Genomic DNA, 20,120 nt, shown 5'->3' on the forward strand with positions numbered 1-20,120 from the left:
TACAGCTTTGGACACAAAAGGAGAAAAGCAAATTAAATACAGGACTGAAAAAACTCTTCTGTTATCAAAACTTGAGGAGCCTGCAATGCCACGCTTACTAAATTGCTGGAGTTGGTAGAAATAGCTCAGCTCCAGAAGAGCATTACAAGGGATTGGTATTCCTATTATGGAGTGACTTGTGCATCACCTGGTGTTACGGCAGGCAGGTTGGCAGTCAATGGGCAGGAAAGGTGATGTTGGGTGAGAGAGAGCAACATGAGCATTTCACAGCTTGAAAATAAGGCAGAAAGAAATTACAGGCAAATCTACCCCGTGCAAAGAAATAGGGAATGACAACAAAGTTTGGTGATGAAAATGCTACGAGTTTTGAGGTTGACTCCAGAGAAGAAACTATGGCCCTGCAAAACTGCACACTGTCCATGTTGGTGGTAGGAGGGCTGTACCTGGCTCATGATGGTCCCATGGAGGCTAACTGTCTCGTCCATCAGCTGCAGCAATTTTTGGAACTCCTTATCATGGTAGTCAAACCGATTGCCAAAGGTGATGGAGCAGATGATGTTTGAAATGGCATTATTGATTTTAAAGTGAGGGTTGAAAGGATTCCCTGAAGAAGGAAAAGGGAATGATCAATTCTCTTCCAGTCTTCACAGAAAAGGAGAAAAAAACACAGTTGTCAGAGGTAAAATATTCAACAAATACGAGTGAAATGAGTGGCCCCTGATGGGCACCCTCCCATCTCACTGCTCTCCTGGGATGCCTCGCCGCCCCCATGAGCTGGCCAAGCTAGGCTGGGCAGCCCCAGCAGTCCCAGTTCAATCAGATTATGGAGATGTTTGTTTACTTTGGAAAGCAAGGTCTGCAGAAGAGCGGACGTCATTTGAATTCATTGGAAACATCAGTGTTTACACACACATGGAATTTTCCAGAGATCTCCAAGAGAGCAATAGGCTGAAGGTGGGCTATGGATAATGCTTTGGGTGTTACCTAGCTGCATTCACCAGTCAGTTTGAAGGCAAAACACCTGTAAAAGGGAGCTGGGATGCAGGCAGGGTGCTAGCATTGCTTGCCAGGTGAGGTATTTTTCAGCATGCAGTGAATCATAGGTGAAATTATAATAGGCCATACCCATTCCTGCCTTCAGCACAGCTTATGAGGGCCATGGCACTCACCTTGCTCATCCCCAAATGCATCCACGAGGCCTTGGCACTCCTCCTGGATGCGCTCCTCCAGGCCCCTCTTTCCCAAGCCGAAGTTTCGGAGGGTGGTCAAGGTGAACCTCCTCTGCTGCTTCCACAAGTTCCCGTTGGAGGAGACCAGTCCTGGCAGAAACACCCCACCATGAGCCAAGGCAGATTCCTCCACTGAGGGGAAAAAGCTCCAGGGCTCTGCCTTACCTCCAGCCATCTCGGACCTCTGCAGGGTCAATGCTTTGACCCTACAGCTGAAGTATGTCCCCTGAGGGATAACTCACCCATGCTGCTGAAGACCTCGCTGTCAATAGGAATTTCAGGGCGATCTATGAAGTTTTCCCCTTGGTTTACAAGAACTTCCTTAACCATCCGCAGTCCGTTTATGAACACAAACGATGTGCTGCCCAGCTGCATGCTGAAGATGTCCCCGTATTTTTCAGTAAGCTGGGAGGGGGGTGGGAAATAAATAAAAGGGGATGCATTTGCAATGAATCTGTCTGTCAGGACATGGACAGCCCTGGTAGGGGACACAGGTGAAAGTAAGGGAAGCTGAGCGCGGGAGGGGAGAGGGGGTGTTTGCACAAGTGTCTGCTTGTCTGCGTATGGTCTTTTTTCTTTCCTCTTTTCCCAAATCACTGATCAGGAGTTGGTGTTAACTGGCCATAAATCAAGTAAAATGCTCTAGGTTTGATTTTTCAGTCCTGTGTTATCCAGCCTTCATTTCACTCCCTTCCCAAACACCCTTCCAGTCCCTACTCAGATCTATGTGGCTCCTATAGCCGTGACTGCACCCGTGGTGTCATGCTGTGCCCTTTGCCCAAAGGATCACTCCACACTTGTCCCCCTCCTCGTACCCGGGCAAACTTTATCCATGTTGCTGCTGACCAAGGGCAAACCTCCTGTCCACCCCAGGGTGGGCTCCTCTGAGTCCTCATGGGTCATGGGATTTGGGTTAACCCCCTCCCCGCGCTGCAAAGGTTGCGTAGCCACAATCCCCTCCATCCCCTTCCCCGCGGTGCCCACCACCCCCATACCTTCTGCACCATAATTTGGGGATTGCTGAAGTTCATCAGGTGGATGTGCCCCACAAAGGGGAAGGAGAAGGGGCTAGGAGGGAAGTGCTTTGGCTTTCTGTGCTTCATGTAGTCGGCGACGAGCAGGAAGACAATGAGGAAGACAAGGAGCATCTGGAAGGAGATGCTCTCCCAGAGGAAGCGCAGCATGGGTGGATGGTGGGGCTCCGCAGGGATGTGTCCCCTGGCAGGTCAGGGCAGGTTGAGCTCACAGGGCACCACCAAACCCCCCAGGGACAGGGGGAGATGGGCAATGTGCTGCCGTAGCTGTGGGCACAAACACAAGGCAGCATGGAGTGGCTTTTGTTGACCTGGCCTGGAGGCTCCGTTCAGACTCCTGCTTTCCCAGGTTTCAGCAAGGACCGTTTGATTAAACCCCTTCTTGATGAAACTCATGCATTTCCTCTAATGTCATTAAAAAAACCCAAATCAAAACACAAACCAAAACACCCCCAGCTCCCCCTTTCCCTTCCCACCTCCCACTGTCGCTTTACAAAACCCCAGTGATCCGCGTCCTTGTCTAAAGGACAGAAACGAGCTTTGCAGAGCTGGGATTAAAACCTTCCAGCAGCCTTGCTATGCCGTTCCCACGAGCCCATGGCTCAGTGCGAGCCCTGCTCTCTCCTCCCTGTGGTGCCCTCACCGTGCCACGTCCCAGCGTCGGCTTCACGGTGCCGGGGAGGCTCCAGACGCTTCGAGCACCTCGCGCTTTCCTCGTTTGCAGCTCATTCACTGGTACGAAGAGTCCCAGATCAAGCCCTAGGTCAGTGGGGACATGTGAGATAAGGTTGCACAACCCTTTCACAAACCGTCTGACTCATGGGTTGAGGTTTCGGTGTGTCAGGGTGATGTGGCCTGGCAAACAGCCTGCCAGGATCTGCAGCAGTTTCTAAGCACCGTAATTTTCTGATCTCCGCCAGACAAGTGCAAGCAGAGCAACCTGCTCCGGCCGTGAGGTTGGCCCTACCCCGAGCCCTCCAGCCTTCTCTTCCCACCTGCCTTGGCCTTTGAGTCTGTAGCCTGTGCTAAAGCTGTACCAAAGCCCAACAAAGCTAAGGCAGGTGCTGAAAAGCCAAAGCAGATGCCCAGCTCTGCAGGCTGTGGCCCTTCGGTGGTAGCTGGTAACAGGCTGTGCCGAATTTTCCCATCTAAGAATGGCTCTGAGAAAGGTAGTTAATCATGCACATGCACCACATTGAATTTTGACATATATGTTGCATTTTATTCTGAAAGAAGCAGGGGCACTTGCACCAGCAGTTTGCCATTGCACCATGTGGCTCTGCCGTGGCCGTTTGCAGTTGTCAGCTGTGATCTCGTGCTCTGGGGGATGATTTGGGTTCATTTTCTCTCTTTTGGGGACAGCAGTTGTGGCCGTTGGGGTTGTCCAGTGCTGAAGACAAGGCACAGAGATGCACCAGCACCACTGGAGCAATGCCATGCATGCAAGAGCGAAGCCGCTGCATAACCTTTACACCTGAGAAACTTGAAAAGTTAAATCACTGTTTTATTGTGGAACTTAAAGGGGAAAAACTGTTTTCAAGGAGAATCTCTCTTACCTCTAGCTTTTAAGCGCACTTAGCCATGATTCTGTGGAGATGCACGTGTTCCCCTTCACTCACATGAGATGTTCTACTCAAAAAACAAACAAATTAATGCCTCCTGACTTTATGGTATAGGATCATTACATTTAAAAATGGGGGGCGGGGGGTGTTTGGCTTTTTCCCCCAACTGATTTAAAAAAAAAAAGTAAAAGAAGACGACTTCAATCTTCAATCTTCTCCATGAGTAGGGAAGGAAACCCTAAAGTAACAGGGAAAGGCAAGTTTGAAATGGAAGAGGGAAGAGATCAATATTTGTTTACTAAGGCAGTGCAAATAACACAAGCTGTAGCCACATACCAGAGGTCAGACCTACACCAAAGTGAATAAAAAAATGGAGAGAAACCAGTGCCTAGTCCTGAATGGCTTTGAAAACTTGATAGGTGAAAAAAAGTCCACAGATCTTTTATGTTTTTTTTTTTTAGAAAGAAAAAAAAACCCACAGGAGCCTGTAACTGCGAAACAGTAATTAAAAATGCAATAGGATTGAAGTGATCAGTTAGAAGGACAGCTCATTGACAAAATCCCTGTGTGCCCAGTGTGGCAGGGATGTGATGTGCAAAGGACTCTCCCATGTGGCATAAATCTGCCACTGCACAGTGATTGCTTTGTAACGCAGCAAAGGTGGTTATTGCCAGAGATGGAAGCTAAAGCCAGTGGAAATGAAATGTGATTTAATCCTCTTTTCCTGTTAACTATTCAGTATCCTTCGTGGGTGCCCATAGAAAAGTCAGTCATGAAAGGGGAGAAGGAAAAAAGAGGAAAAACCCCCAATCTTTGCTGTGACTATATTCCAAACAAAAGCACACAGGAGACAGCATTTCTAAGCATTAATGCTTGGTCACATAAATGGAAAAATTCTCTACAAGTTGCATATGTAATTACTTCTTTTCCAAAGAGACCCTGGTATGGGCAGAAGCAATGTCTCCGTCACAGGCGGTGCCGTGCCCCTCGCCCACCTCCTCGGCCCCACACTATGGACATGCCTGTTGCGCATGGCCACAAATCTTTGCCAGAAGTGGAAGGGAAGCGGGCGAGCTCATGACTTCCCACCGCAAAGCCTCCACACCGCCATTTCCTTCCTGATGGCCAGCAGTGAGCCGCCGCGGGCACGACCCTTCTGACATTCTCTGCTGCTTCTTGTTCTGTTGGGCTTCGGCTAAACTACTCCTGAGCAAGCCCATGCAATTATTATTTTGCAATGTTTCTTTCCCCTTGTGTATTTTACTACCACAAACCTTTTTGGATAAACCTTTCCCTCATACAGTTGCAATATTGCATTTTTATAGCCATTCATGACCTGGAGGCATGGCTCCTCATGCCATCCCACTTGGGTTGGCATATGGTACAAGCTGCTTCTACCACCCTGTAGCCTCCTAATTAAAACTTCCATATATGTATGGGATTTAAAAACTGCATGCTCCTGCTGCAAGGATCTCTATTTCCATTCCAAAGCAGCAACAAGGTGGTATGGGGAACGTACACCAAACCGAGGCCAAGGCCACCTGAGCCTAAGGATCGGCCGTGGCCACCTAAAAGTCCAAACTGGTCGATGCATGAACCCAGAGCTTGTACATCCAAGGCCAGCTGCCCCCACTGACCAGGGAGACCTCAGAAAACACAGCCCGTGGCCATTCAGGGTGCTGCAGCATTGGGATTTAGGAGTTGCTAAATGATGTCTGAGCGGTGGACATATCCTCTGTGAAAGAGCCACCGTGGACCCAACTGTGCCCATGGTTTTGCAGCTGGCAGACACCTTCCTGGGAGGTGCTAACAGCAGAAATTAAGTGATAAGGTTTTTTAATTCATGCATTTTGTCAAACTGATAGAGAGGACGATGCAGGAGGTGAAGGGAAAAGCCCCAAGGGTTGTCCTTGTTGCAGTGTGCAGGATGTGGCCCTCCTGCCCTTCCCACTGTCACCTGCATGTGGGTGGGTGCTAGACATCCGTGGCTCATCATTTTGGCCCAAAGTCTATGGGACGGATAGGAGAAGGGGCACTTTCCAGGCTTGTGGTGGGCTGAAGCTGGGGGGCGCGGGGCAGCCCCACACCGGCCTCAGTCACGAGGCAGCACGCGGATCTGGAAGGGCTTGGGGCAGCACGTGAGGCTGAGCATGAAGGCGAAGGTTAACGCAGCGGCCGCCGGTGCCCGGAAGGTGAACTTCTGCAGGAGGGCTGCAAAGAAGATGAAGAGCTCAGTCCTGGCGAGCTGCTCCCTGGGACAAGCCCGCTTGCCTGGAAAAGGAGCAAAAATAACCCCACCGAGTCCCGAGCAAGCTTCAACCACCTCTCAGGCTCCTCTCTCATGCGCCGCCTTGCACAGGCTGCAGGAGCTTTTCTTCCTTGAAAGGTTAGGTGGCAATGTTCACCCACACATTTTGCAGAAATCTTCCCCAGAAATTTACTGCTGAGCAAACTGCGATGGTTGTTTGGATAGACGAAGAGGGGAAACTCATCGAAAAAAAGCCAGTTATGCAGCTTGCGCAAGAGGAAAAAGCCTTATTTTTTCATCCTGTGATAACAAATTGATTTCCCTCCTGCTCCAAGCAGTCAGTATTAACTGTTATAGGAATTTACACTGTGGGAAATGCTGGGCATGGGCTGAAAGCCGGACAAGGAGCAGTAATCCCTACTCTGGAGGGGGTCTCTTGGGGGAAAAAAAAAGCATTGCAAAGAGGAAAACCAACTCCCCATCCATCATCCTACCTGCAGAGAAAAGCGGGAAAGCCTCCCGCCTCCTATACTGGCTGTTTTCCAGGAAATGTTCAGGATTAAAGGTGTCTGGAGTCTCCCACACATTTTTGTCGAACATTATCGAAGTCAGGCTGGTCATCAGGGTGGTGCCCTGCAAGAGGTGGAGAAAACAGGCGATTACATGACGGAGAGGAGCTGATGTGTTGTCAGACTCATTTACTATTAGCTCTGTTCCACACACAATTGTAAACTACATTTTTTTTAAAGGGCAAAATTTTTTTTCCTCAGCTATGTAATTAAATGAGGGTGAAAGCCTACAGGATTGTTCACTTCTGTGCTCCTCTGTATATCACCACAGTGTTGATCCGTACCTTGTGCTGCTGTGACTGGTGATGTTAATATAAACCATCTTTAAATTGATAACATTGTGTTCCCATAGGAATTTGAAGCAATTTAACTAAATAATTTTCAGTTGATCCGCTTTATTGTGCTTTCTTTTTTAAAACCTGATCTGGTTTATTTCCACATCCTCCATCAGAAAAAGAAAAATATTTTAATCAGTGTGGAGCAAAATGCCCATATTTTTTTATCTTTAATTTTCCTTGATGCAACCAATCATATACATGGAAGAGACTAGATATATCTAAATTTCATATTTGCTTTCATAATGCCAGAACAGTGTGTACGCATCAATACCTATTACCTGGCTTTTACCAAGAGCTACTTTTAATAGATGATTTTTAACACTCTGTGGAATTAACGAACTCAAAGTGTTTGCTATTCCATGTTTCTTGGCCCTCTATTCCCATAATACCTGGAGGGTGTCTTGTACAAAATTTAAGGGATAAACCTTGTAAAACTGAAAATTTTGACCAACACTGTAGGATCTCACAATTCTCCTCCATAAGGAGGTGAGACCCATAAGAGCCCTACAGCGTCCATCAGGAGGGCTTATATTTTCTATATAACTGTGATATCTCCATAAGATCCTGCTGGTTGTTTCCCCTCCAGATGAGAACTGGGACTTGGGCCATGAAGACCTCGCTCTGGTGGGGCAATGGGAGGGCTGGTGGTCTCCACGTACTTGGGCAGGTGGAAGCCAGCCAGGGTGGTGTCGCTGGTGGACATCCTGGGCACCCCCAGTGGCACAATGTTGCCCATCTGCAGGACCTCACTCAGCACCGTGCTGGTGTATGGCATGTTCTCTTTGTCGGCCATGGCAGGCTGGCAGAACTGGCCAATCACCGTGTCGATTTTGAGTTGCACTTTCTCTATGGAAAGAGAGAAAAAAAAGACCTGTACTCAAAAGGTTCCCAACAAGAAAACTGGGGCATACGCATGTCCAGCATGTGGTAAAGCTGGAAATACTCTGAGTTTCACTTATCTGGTTTTGGGCTAAATGAAGGACCCATCAGTGGCCCTACCCTGAATGTGGGGGTACGTGGCCATGTAGAGCAGAGCCCAGCGGATGGCGGTTGCTGTTGTCTCAGTCCCGGTTAAGAAGAGGTCCAGGGTGGAGCACAGCAGGTTTTCCTTATGGAAATATGAGCCGGTGGCACCCTTAAACTTGGGGAAAAGCATGGCAATGAAAAGTCTTATTAGGGAGGAGATGCTTTCAAGAACCCAATCCAAAACCATCCATATATAAGTCAAGTCCTGCTGCTATTTTATTATCCATCACCCCTGGACTTGGAAATTTCTACCCCTTACTTTCACTTATTTACAAGCCCTGCGGAATGCTTTGAAAGACACTCTGTTTGCTGTAGAGCGACTTTTGAAAGCAGGTAGCGTTTTCAAATGTGAAGTTTCATGATAGCAAACACAGGCCTGCGAGCTCTCATAGAAACGTGAACATGTTCCGAGAGTCCTCCTACGCTGCATAACAGAATGGAAAATGGAAGAAGACAAAGTGCAAATACTTTCAAATGAAAAAAAAAAAATCTGTGTGTTTTCAAAGTGATCAGGCTCCTGCTGTTGCTAAAAGCTTGACGTGGAAGAGGTAGGGAGGAGAAGGTAATGTGGGAAGCACAGGCTCCTCTGACAGAAAAGCCTTAGAATCATAGAATCATTAAGGTTGAAAGAGACCTCCAAGATCATCGAGTCCAACCGTCAACCCAACACCACCATGCCCACTAAACCATGTCCCTAAGCGCCTCATCTACTCGTCTTTTAAATACCTCCAGGGATGGTGACTCAACCACTTCCCTGGGCAGCCTGTTCCAATGTTTAACTACTCTTTCAGTAAAGACATTTTTCCTCACGTGCAATCTAAACCTCCCCTGGTGCAACTTGAGGCCATTTCCTCTCGTCCTTTCGCCAGTTACTTGGGAGAAGAGACCAACACCCACCTCGCTACAACCTCCTTTCAGGTAGTTGTAGAGAGCGATGAGGTCTCCCCTGGGCCTCCTTTTCTCCAGGCTAAACAACCCCAGCTCCCTCAGCCGCTCCTCATAAGACTTGTTCTCCAGACCCTTCACCAGCCTCGTTGCCCTTCTCTGGACACGCTCCAACATCTCAACGTCCTTCTTGTAGTGAGGGGCCCAAACCTGAACACAGTATTTGAGGTGCGGCCTCACCAGTGCCGAGTACAGGGGCACGATCACTTCCCTAAGTCTCATCTGCTTGAGTCTCATCTGCTCATTTCTTGGGTTAAGCTTTAGGTGACTTTAGGCATTTCCCTCTTACCTTTTCTATTTCCTTCAGGTAACAGTCAATATAATCTCCTGCCTCGGACTGGTCCAAATCCTCCTTGTGCTTTGCGATCACTTCCTTCACAAAATATTGAAGTTTCTCCCAGTGCCTGAAGATTTTCCTAAAGGGTCCTGGTAGCCATCTCATGAACAAAGGAAAAGCATTATACAGCTGGTGAGAAATCAAACAGAGCAAAAGAGCATTTCTTGAGTTAAAAAAAAGCAGGTATCACAGTTGAGATGGAAGTACAATTTATGAGTTCTGCTTGCTACCAGGAAAAAAAATGCTGCAAAGGTCAATTTAGTTACACAGATGTAAACAAGTACAAACAAGATAAGAATGGGCCAGATGTTTTCTGCTGATAAAGTTCTCTAATTTTGGGTGGCCAAAGCTGTCACCTAATGTGAGGTGGCCACTGGAGTCATAAATCAGTGTGGATGCAGAGGAGCCCCTTAGTGCTGGAGTCCATGGAGGGGACAGAGATCAGACCTGGCCCATGGTGTGCGGCCATGCAGAACCTATGCGCAGTCTGTCCCCAAATCCACCTACTTTGGTTATAAACCTGGACTCTCAGACAGTTTTGTCATAAATAAAAGTTATTTGAGAAATTAGTTGGGAAAGGGGTGGGGGAAAAGAAGGGAATTTTCACTGAGAGTGATACTAATTGACTCTTCTTTTTGTAGAAACATAGATATTTTTAAGGTTTTTCCATTGCTCTTCAGTTATGTCAGGCATAAGATTGGTTTCACAATCCTGCAGTGTTTTTTCTCCATGTGCCTCAATAATTTTAACTTGCTTTCTTGCTTTCCTGAAGGATTTTGTGTATAAACCCAGTCTAATGTAAAACAATACTGGTGGTCATTTCCCTTATAACGTGACTCTTCTTCTACAGGGAAAAGCAGATTACATCAGTGCCCTAGAAATTCCAGTTTCTGAGCTCTTATATGCAGCTGAAGCTAGAAAAGCTTTACCTGGCCCCAGAAACTTCTGATTAGCAGCAGTGTTTCAGCCAGCAAGTGCAGTAATTCCTGGAAACGGTTGTCATGGTAGTCGAACCGGTTCCCAAAAGTTATGGAACAGATGATGTTCGAAACAGCACTATTAATTTTATAATGAGGGTCAAATGGTTGTCCTGGAGGAAACAAAATGAAAGACAACTTTTTTTTTCTTTAAAGTCTCAGTCAAAACCACATTCTCTATCAGATCAACAGTTGTGAAGTTGGGGTGAGACCTCACCTACTTTTCACCCATGGTGATGCTAAGGCTTCACCCCGAGTCCTGGGGTCCCCACCACCCCCATCACCTCCAACATCCTGCTGGAGGTTGGACGTTGTGTGCCACGGCATACTTTCTCCAAGGACATTCCCTCCTGTCTCCGGCCCAGGCTACTGGCACATGCCAATGTTAGCGCAGAGCTGCTGAAGCAGGGTTTGAACTGTTTTCCAGGGAAAACAACTGGTAGGATGCCACATTATGGCTGTCGGGTTTGCATGCTCCAACATGTTTTTGGTGTCAATTTTAAATGCCAAGAGAGGGTCCCTCAAAGCTTAGCCTGGGGCAGGGAGCTCAGGACTAACCACACTGCAGAAATGCCATTGCACTGGCCTTTAACTGTCCACCACAAAGAAATCAAGTGGGATGGGAGAGAGGGGAGAGGGTGAGGACTGCAAGTCTTTGCGGCCGCCTATAAAATCCAGCAATAGTTCATATGGCCCATAGATGTGATGCACATAGCTCCTAAAAGAGTAAAGTGTCAGTGTGACGTTCATCATGTCTGCATTCCTTGGAAGAGCTATCGAGCAGAGACCACCATCTCCTACGGCACATTTAGGCAGCCTGGAGAGCTACTTGCCATGATATGAGACACTAATATCAGTAACGAATTCAGTCCAGCCCTGAGCTGCTGTTGGTACGCTGGGGAGCATCGCTTTGAAATGCAACGCACTCTGCACAGGACTGCTGATCTCTCCACTGTTCAAGAAAGTAATTAAACTGGGCTGGTGCTCAGATATTAGAGTGATGGACATGATCACTATTTGTCATTACTAATGGGGAGAAAGGCCTAAAACAGCAGCTTAATTAGTTTATTGATTAGGACTGTAAAGGACTATAATCAATTGGCAACATGAAGTATTTGGCCTGTTCAGTGCAACAGCAATTGAAATGGAGCAAGTTCAGTATATAATTTCACAATTCCTATTTAGATCTTTCTTGTTTACTATATATAGCTCCATAGAATTAGCTAAACCCCATCTGCTTCTATTTAAAGCTGAAGTGCAACATCACCCATGTACCAACATACAAATTATTCTTACTAATATCCCTCTGGCAGTTCTTAAAAGCTGGACCATAAAAGAGCAAGGCACATGCTTCATCTGTGCATGATACAAAAGGAAAGCCTGACTAAACAAGTTTTAAAATATTTTGCAAAACCAAGGACAAGCAGAGGTTAACTAAGCCTCTGAGCATACGTGCCTGATAGCATGAGAGCTGCGTTTATTCCTTCACAGAATACAGGAGAGACTTTCTTAGCCATATAAATATGCAAGTTTTAATAAACACCTAGTATATATTTGCTTAATATTAATAAGGAAGAACTAAAATAGTAGGCCTGAGGTCCCAAATAAGTGCTAAAAGGTACATTCTGGAAGTATAAGATAGAGATTTGAGCGACTGAAGAAATGTTTTGCATGTTAGGAGCTGCATCAGAGTAAGAGTTTTACTTCCCGCTGTTCATTTAGCTGGAAGCTTTGGGCATGGTGCTGTACCTTAACCACCTACCTTTCTCCTCCTCAATCATCTCCACAAGGTACCGGCTCTCCTCTTGCACTTTGTCCTCAAAACTTACAGCAATGCTTTTTAGTGTTGCTGAAGCAAATTTTCTCTGTTGCCTCCATATATGCCCATTTGATGATATGAGCCCTGTAGGTGGAAAAAACAAGTGAACAAACCTCGCTCTGGGTCATGTATGAGTGATAGGATTCAGAAATGGCCATTCATCTTGAAGAAAAACCCCAAACCAAAGCAAACAAACCCCACAGACATTGAAAAACTATAGCTTTGCCTGGGAATTAAAATTCAAGAGTAATTGGCTTATGCTAAAGATCTAGCTTTATGGATTTGCTTTAATCTGCTACTTTGTCACTTTGCGTGGGAAAAAAACGTGTAAGCCAAAATACTATAAGTACTATCACGCTGTTGGCAGAGCTGCAGGCAGGAGCACCATACCCCGTCTCTGGAGCTATATGCAACTGGGGGAGAAAAAGTAAAGGAGAAATTAAAACCAAGGGGAAAACTCTTCAAGTGTATCGATCGCTGGGCAGCTTGCATTTATTTCTCTTCTTTCATCAAGACCTGACTTTGATCCCATCATCATCCCTAAATCCCAGAGAGATTAAAACATACACCTGTGAGATTATTAGACTGAATTCAGTTCTTGCTTTCCTCTGTGCAATCTTTTATGGGTGCAGTTAACAAGGGTTGAATTCAACCTGTTTCTTTCACTCTAATTGTTATCATTGCAGATAGATGAAACGTTTGTACCAAAATCCTGGTAGCTGTGCTTACCAAAGCCTCTAAATATTTCTTAGAGGAGTGGACTATTTGGCCGATCTGTAAATATTTCAGCCTGGTGGACAAGAGCTTCTCTCACCATCTGGTACCCGTTGACTACCACAAAAGTCAGACTTCCAAACTGCACACTGAAGATGTTCCTGTACTGACCAGTAAGCTGAAAGAGAGTTCATCGCCTTCTGAGAGCAAGAAGGTGGAGATTTTCAAAACTCACCTGGACAAGACCTCGAGCAATGGCATCTAACTTTGAATTTAGTCCTGCTTGGAGCAAGGGGACTTAAGAAAAACCCAAACCCAAGTCTGCAGGTCCCATCCAACCTAAACTATTCCATGAAGGCTGGAGACGGCATAAAAATGTTAGAGAGCTGTAGTGTGGGAGAGATGGTTTGCTTATATTTGTTAGTGGGTGTGACCTGGGTTTCACCAGGCAGTTGCATCAATTTAACTTGTAACAAGGACATTACTTGCTTTGTAGCTGATGGGCATCTGCTCCCTCCCTCTTTTTCACAGGAAGGGTACTAGAGGTAAAGTCACCACCTGGGTCACCACGCCCAGGCTCTTGCTGCTGAGGGCAAGGCACAACAAATAATCCCTTTCATCAATTTTGTGTCTAAAGTAGTGTGGTTTCTTGTTCCAGCTATTCTATTTAGAAAGTGGCTCCAACTGCTGATGGCTAGAAACCTACTTCTAATTTTAAGCCTGAGTACATTTATGGCTAAATTATAGCCATTCTCCTTCCATGAACTTTGCTGACATTAGTGTCTCCTGTGCAGCGTTCAACTCCCTGATGTGTAAGAGCAAAGGGCGATCATATCATCTCTTGGGCCCCACTCTGCCAAGGAGCTCGGGCCGTCTTCTTCTTAGTATGAGTCTACATGAAAGGACATACATGGTCACCCTGAAATGCCATGGTGACTCATGAAACCAGTCTGGGGCCAAATGGGTGTCTCAGTCATTGTGTGCATGTAAATGAATGTGACTAATTTTATTAATAATAATTGTGTGTATTGACAAAATATCCTGAGCATGCTGCCTCAGCCTTCCCCAACGGTTTCCCTAGGGGACACCCATCCTAGTGGCCTGTGAAAACCCAGGGCAGATAGGCTGGCGACAGCCTGCTAAGTAAAAGCAAGAGAAAAATAGTCACCAGAAAGGATATTTGCAACCAGCAAGTCGGAACTTCTCCTTCCACTTTTTCGGAGAAGCATACTCAGCATGTATAAAATATCTCTCTTCTGTTGGCTTTGGAGGGAGTCAAAGCTCTGGAAACCTTTCCAGAGCAATCACTGTCTCTTTCTGCGACACAGAAGAAGCCACAGGGATGGTTAACTCAGGGTCTTAAATGTTTCTTTTAGATGTAATGGGGCAAATCGTTGGCCTCTGAGCAAAGACAATGACAATACAATTTCCAGAGGTGATGTTCACAGTCCAAACAGTTCATTTCTCACACAGCGCTTGCGATCCCTCCCCCAGCCTGGCCCAGACCCTCCAAACCCTTCCTGGGCTCCAGCAAAAAATGGTCATGGTCAGATGGGAAGAAAGAAGAGGAACATGTAGGTCTTCTTCCATTATGGGTTTCTTTCCCATTGGACCTTCCTACTCCCATGGAAGAGGAGGTGATACTAAGAGAGAAAACCAAGAAGGATTGTATCTCATACATGGTTATTATATAGCTAGTTCTTCAGAGGCTGCCCTTGCTTCACAGGTTTGGTGACAAAAGTCACTGAAGAGGTAAAATATTGTTAGTAGGAGAAATGTCCATGGAGCTCTTACCTTCTGCAGCGCAAGATGGAGGGGCTGCTTAAAGTCCACAAAGGTTCCCACGAGAGGAAAGAGCTGTGGCCCTGGAGGGAAATTCCTGGGATGCCTCTTTATCACAAGGTATATAATCAAAAGAAACGTGATCAGAACCACCAGGAGTGTCCAACTGTTCAGGTTTTCCAAGAGAGAAACCAAATCGGGCCAAAACTGAAGCTCCATCTTGGCTGATGAACTCACGGATTTTTGTCCCAGGAAGGGACTTGATGCTCGTGTTACACTTGCTAAAACAGGAGTGAGAAAGGACTGGAAAGAAAACAAAACAAGCTAAGAAGCTGATAGCTTACTGGGGACAGGACTTGCCATGGGCAAGCTGCTTTCTCATATACAGCTACTGCCAGACCACCTGCTGAATAACTAAGTTTAAACACCAGGATCTCCAAAACCAACCCCAAACCCTCAAACGTTTGGCCCAAACAAAAGCAATCTTGCAATCCTTTAGCTTTACATCTCTGTCAACTCCCTAATTTTCTTATGGAAGAATATTCCTCCCTTCTGCCCTTAACAAGGAGCTCCTTTATACAGACAGCTAGCTGGGATTATAAGTGTTACAAACATTTGAGGTTAGGTGAAAGCAGCTTACTTGGCTAATTACATATGGTGGGTGTTGCATAATTTAAAAAATGGTAAGGCATCTGAGGTGATGGACAACATACAAGCTGCTAAGGGGCTGATCCTGTTAAGGGCTAAGCACTGTCTGCAAAGGGCTGGATGCCTTCAGTGCCCACCAAAGCCTGCCCGGCTTTGCCAGAGTCATCAGGTGAAGTTCGGACAAGGGAAGCACTGCAAGAGCCCAGGGCTCTGCCCAGCCACTTAAACGAGAGTTAAAGGAGCTTAATTTCAAGAGTGAGAACATAGGCTCATGTGCTTGCCAGCTAAAGGAGAGATTGGAACTTATGCATTTAAATCTCCTGGGTTTTCCGAAAATCTCCTTTGAATAAAGCTTCACGCTGTCCCGGGCGGAGGCTGCGGTGGACTGACAGTGACCTCTGTGACTGTCAATCAACCTTGAGTCGCCTGCCAATATTTTAGCTACAACTTCTTTCCAGGTCTTTTTTTGTTTTTTCTTTTAAGAGATTTACTTTGCAAACAATCTAAACTTATACCAAAGCAAAACTCAATAATGATTTTTTAAATTATTTGCCTAGAAGTTATGGTGAAAAGTTCAGAAGAATGGTAAATTTTTATTGTCTTCAACATTTTTCAGAAAGTTTTAATTTTTCAGGAAAAAAAGGAAATTTTCATAGGAAATAATAATTAGGAAAAATTTTGGTATTCTTCAGTCTTTCACCACTTTTAAAAGCTTTGCTGTCCATGTCTTTCATTACCTTGGTGACTGCAGTGCCAGCAGAAGCACACATAGGCTGTATGACAGACCTGCACCTTAGTTATTGCAGGAGTCCTTTTTAAGGGTAATACCTACCTGCAACCCAACACTTCTTGGTTTGAAATATTATTTACAGGTTTCTGGATGGTATTAGGCACCAAATGTGGAGCAGTAATGGGAGAAACATCTCACATGACTGGTCTATAATGTATATTTTACGTATCACCTTAGTACAGCTGTGAGCAGCAGTGGTTGGACATACTTTGCTTGTCCCCATGCCGGTGCACCCGTGATGCTCCCGTACCCATTTGCATCAACACACCTTTTCCAGCCTTCCCAGTGTGGCAAGCCAAGCCTTGCTTACCAGAGGCTAAATCAGGATAGTGGGCTCGTTCTCTTCATCCTGGCATCGGGGAGATGACTCGGTTGGTGGAGGTGTCAGCCTACAGCATGCTCAAAGGGACTGTGATGATAAGGCGTCAACTTCTGCTAGCCCAGTTTCACTCCTCTGTTCTTCGCTATGCCATATGATTTGTCAGCATGCACACAGAGTGCAGATCCCTCTACCACTTGTGGCTGCTGTGAATCGGGCTACGTGCAAAGCCAAGGTGTTAATGTGTTCTTCTGGGTGGTGTTGTGGGGGTGGATGCATCGTGGTTGACAGGAGAAATGTTATTTTTAGCAGGAGGAGCACATTTTGCATGTACTCACATGTGTCTTGTCAGTCAGAAACCTCAAGCCTATTACTTTGCCTTGAAGCTTCACATGTCCAAATGCATCTCTTCACAAAGTCCTTAACACGCCAGATTTACTAAAAATTAGGGAAGAGCATTCCAGTATTACCAGGGCTCTTCTAACCTCAGTAGACAATAACACTAGCATGTTACCAAACTGCATTGTGACAATGCTATTTTGGGTCCCAGGCTTTAATCAAATCAGTTCCCAGCACATGGTGATGTGCAAATCCCCAAAGCACTGAGGAAGTCATATTGCTGCAGCGCATGGGCAGTACAAGAGTGTTGGACAATTCCTAGTTTTGCAGTCTCGAAAAGACCCTTAGCTGTAAGATCCTGGTCACCTGGAAGATGAACCTGTGCCTCTGGCCAGCACCACAAACACAGGAACATCAGTCTTCTGTGGTCCAGATAACCAAAATATGAATTAATATGAGATAAGGATGTACACCCACACATCTAATAGGGAGTGGGATGTAAACCCACAGTCCCCAATTCTTCCTTGAATACCTCTTCTGACCACAGTACACAACTTTTTGATCACCTCACCTGAGCTCATGGATACTGGGTAGATAAATTGTGCCATATTGCATGGACACACACACATCACTGCTTGAATATTAAGGCATCTTGAACAGCCAACAGACAGAAATTGGCCCATATGCTTTGTACCTTCTTCCCTGGCTAGATGTCTAACTGTGTGCAGAAGGTTTTGAAACACAAAGAGAAACATTCTGTTAAAAATGCAATTACCATTTGTTTTTCAAGATATAGTATCCCATTATTTTTTCCAGAGAAGTGAAATTCAATAAGGTTACAACAGAATGTAGTCCAACAGTTACCGTACTTTCAGAGCATTATTTAAGCTACAGAATTTCTTAATGATTAGAAACATATGTAGGAAAACTCACATGCAAAATGAGAATGACTGGAGACAATTTTCCCCCAAACACTTTTTTTCAGGCAAGTGACAGCTCACCCACCACTGTGGTTCCATCCACCACATTGGAGGTGTGAGACCCCCACCCAGCCAGGGAGCCATGTGCTCAAGTCATGTCAACTGACAGGCTCCATCAAAGTCCAAGGACCCATCCTGATTTACATCAAGGAATATTTTGCTGTTTCTTTCCTCCTTATGTCAGGCCCAAACGAGCGATGCCATTTTCACCACAGGCAAGCTGATCAACGGCAGCAACCACCCTGATGTGCGTGTTAAGGCCATGTCCCAAAGAGCTTTCACACAGGTGTAGCTGCCATTTCACGATCCAGCCCGGGTGAGTCCTAATGGACCCGGAGGCACTGGCAGCTCTGGACACTCATTTCCTTTTAGGATTTGCTTTACTGGATCAAATGAAATCTACAGGAGATTTGTAATTGCAGAAGGCAAGGAACGGAGAGTGCTGGGGCACCCGTACCTCCTGGAGCAAGCTCAGGAAAGACATGTTTGAACCCAGTCCTTAAGCTTAAAGTTCCTCACTTGGGGTGATTCCATTGGGACATAAATGCTTCCATGGGAGCTCAGGGCTCAAATATCTCTGGGAGTCTGAATCCAAGCCCCAAAATCAGGAAGCCAAGTCCATATTTACTGCTGTGCATGTGTGGCAAATACTAAGGTGCCTCCAATTTTGCATCTTTATTCTCCTACCTAAGACTAGATGCAAATATTCTCCAGGTTTTCCTGGGACTCCCACAGATCTCTCAACTATAGCCTCCTGGCCACAATAACATTTCCAGTACTAATTAAAGCTATAAGGCAGGCAACTGTGACCATGAATGGGTAAACTGAGGCATTATGAGCCTAAGCCAAGTGGTGTGAGTAGACCTACAAAGTGTCCCATTGTGCAATCCAGGAGGGATCCCAGAAGACAGGAGGCTTGGTCCCCTTCTGTAACAGACCAAAATGTCCCTTTTCTGCTGTAGAAGACAATTGTGTTGAAGGGATTGCATTCAGATTTGTCAGCCAGATAATTAAATGTAGGTAGCAGGAAGTGCCACAGGGAGCAATCCCCGTACCTCCAGACACTGGATCACTCCCCTGACTTTTTGGTCTTTGGGCCAAGATTTTATTCCCTTCACAGCCAGGAGCTGCATCACCTTTGCCAGCCCCGCACCGCCCCGTGCCACCCCGCACAGCAGACCCCATACGGATGTATCGAATCAGATTTCGGGGGTGCCGGTTGCTTCCCCCCGAGGGGGCCATGCTTGCGGCGCTGCCGGCGGCAGCCACCCACGATCCCCCCAGCAAGACTCTGCCGCCGTCTGCTGCAACCTGGCAGAGCCGGGGCTGCAACCCCGGCTGTTCGCACGGGGCGGCTTCCCGCATCCGAGCTCTTCCTCTGATTCTCCATAAACCTCTAAAATACTCTCCTTTCTAAGATGCACCTTTTCAGTATTCACAGAGAAGAGTACAGTCACATATTCCTCTCAAAGCCACAAGGACTTGACTAGAGCTAAAATGTCATTTATGTACATATCACAAGCGTTTTTCTAGGCACAGATGTCTTTCTGGTGCCAATATGCTGTTTATGTACTTATCTGTCACAAGCACATGTCTACATACATATGCCCTGCTGGCAGAGGCACAGAGCATTTTGAAACTCTTATTAGACTGCTAATGAATAATACGCATACAAAGGAGAAAACAGAAGGTGGATCTATCAGGAACAGCCTCTTTCTTAACTACCTTTTAATTGTAGGAGAGGAAGAAAAGAGATGAATTTTTATATCTTGGCATCTGTGAAGGCCTACTTAGCAGCATCAAACGCCATCATTTTAAAAGCGGGTTTTTCACAGGTTTGGGTATTTGGGGGGGAGATTTTTTTTTTCTTAAAAAAAAAAAAAACACAAAATTTTGACACTGAGAGTATTGCAAATCCTGGTGCCAATGATGTACGATAGTGTGATTGTCACCATGGAATGCTGAAAAGCCCGAGCAGCTGTTTGGCATATTGACAGTGTGAATTCGGAGCGTTTTAAATGCAAATGACAGTATTCAATTGATCGCATGAAAACAATGGGTCATAGCCTTACCTTTCCTTGGCTACACTCTGAATAATCAGTCTGCAAATCCATGCACAATAGGGATATTGTACATGTTCTGGGGATTTTATTCCCCATGTAGATGGGGGTCAATACAATGCTTCTTTTGGGCAGAGCTGAAAAAGAGGCACTGCTGCACTGTCCTGGGCAGCAGGATGGGGTGAAGTGGAAAAAGGGGCATAATTTGCCCCAAATCCACCACGTCCTAAGTGTCAGCCTGTTTTTCTTCTCTTCTATCCTTTTCTGCTTGCTCTTTAAGGGTGGCTGGCTTTCTGCCTGACTTGTCTCCATTATACCCTGCTGCAATCAATATGGCAAGCAGAAATCAGCAGGAGAAGGCATGTTCTGCTCTCAGTGAGAGCCGGTGGGAGGGAAGGAGATCA

The 20,120-nt window shown here is 46.0% G+C and overlaps 2 protein-coding genes across 2 annotated transcripts in view; both read right to left on the bottom strand.

Annotated features, from left to right (window-relative positions):
- Positions 1-2,413, bottom strand: part of LOC103913325 (cytochrome P450 2J2) — a 4,928-nt gene extending 2,515 nt beyond the window's left edge. Inside the window, exons 1-4 of the mRNA XM_009319809.1 lie at positions 2,225-2,413; positions 1,472-1,634; positions 1,170-1,319; positions 419-604 (exon numbers count right to left, since the gene is read on the bottom strand). Of these exons, the coding sequence (XP_009318084.1) occupies positions 419-604; positions 1,170-1,319; positions 1,472-1,634; positions 2,225-2,413 (688 nt within the window). The remainder of the gene's footprint in view (positions 1-418; positions 605-1,169; positions 1,320-1,471; positions 1,635-2,224) is intronic.
- A 3,504-nt stretch (positions 2,414-5,917) lies between these two features.
- LOC103913366 (cytochrome P450 2J2-like) lies at positions 5,918-19,021 on the bottom strand. The gene is given in 10 exon segments (XM_009319856.1): positions 5,918-6,096; positions 6,568-6,706; positions 7,636-7,826; positions 7,980-8,115; positions 9,241-9,417; positions 10,218-10,378; positions 12,028-12,168; positions 12,814-12,976; positions 13,034-13,077; positions 18,712-19,021. Coding segments are annotated over 10 exon segments (1,641 nt in total).
- Positions 19,022-20,120: the final 1,099 nt, after the last annotated feature.

This window comes from Pygoscelis adeliae, unplaced genomic scaffold (genome assembly GCF_000699105.1).
Source record: "Pygoscelis adeliae isolate BGI_AS28 unplaced genomic scaffold, ASM69910v1 Scaffold181, whole genome shotgun sequence".
Classification (NCBI taxonomy): Eukaryota; Metazoa; Chordata; class Aves; order Sphenisciformes; family Spheniscidae; genus Pygoscelis; species Pygoscelis adeliae.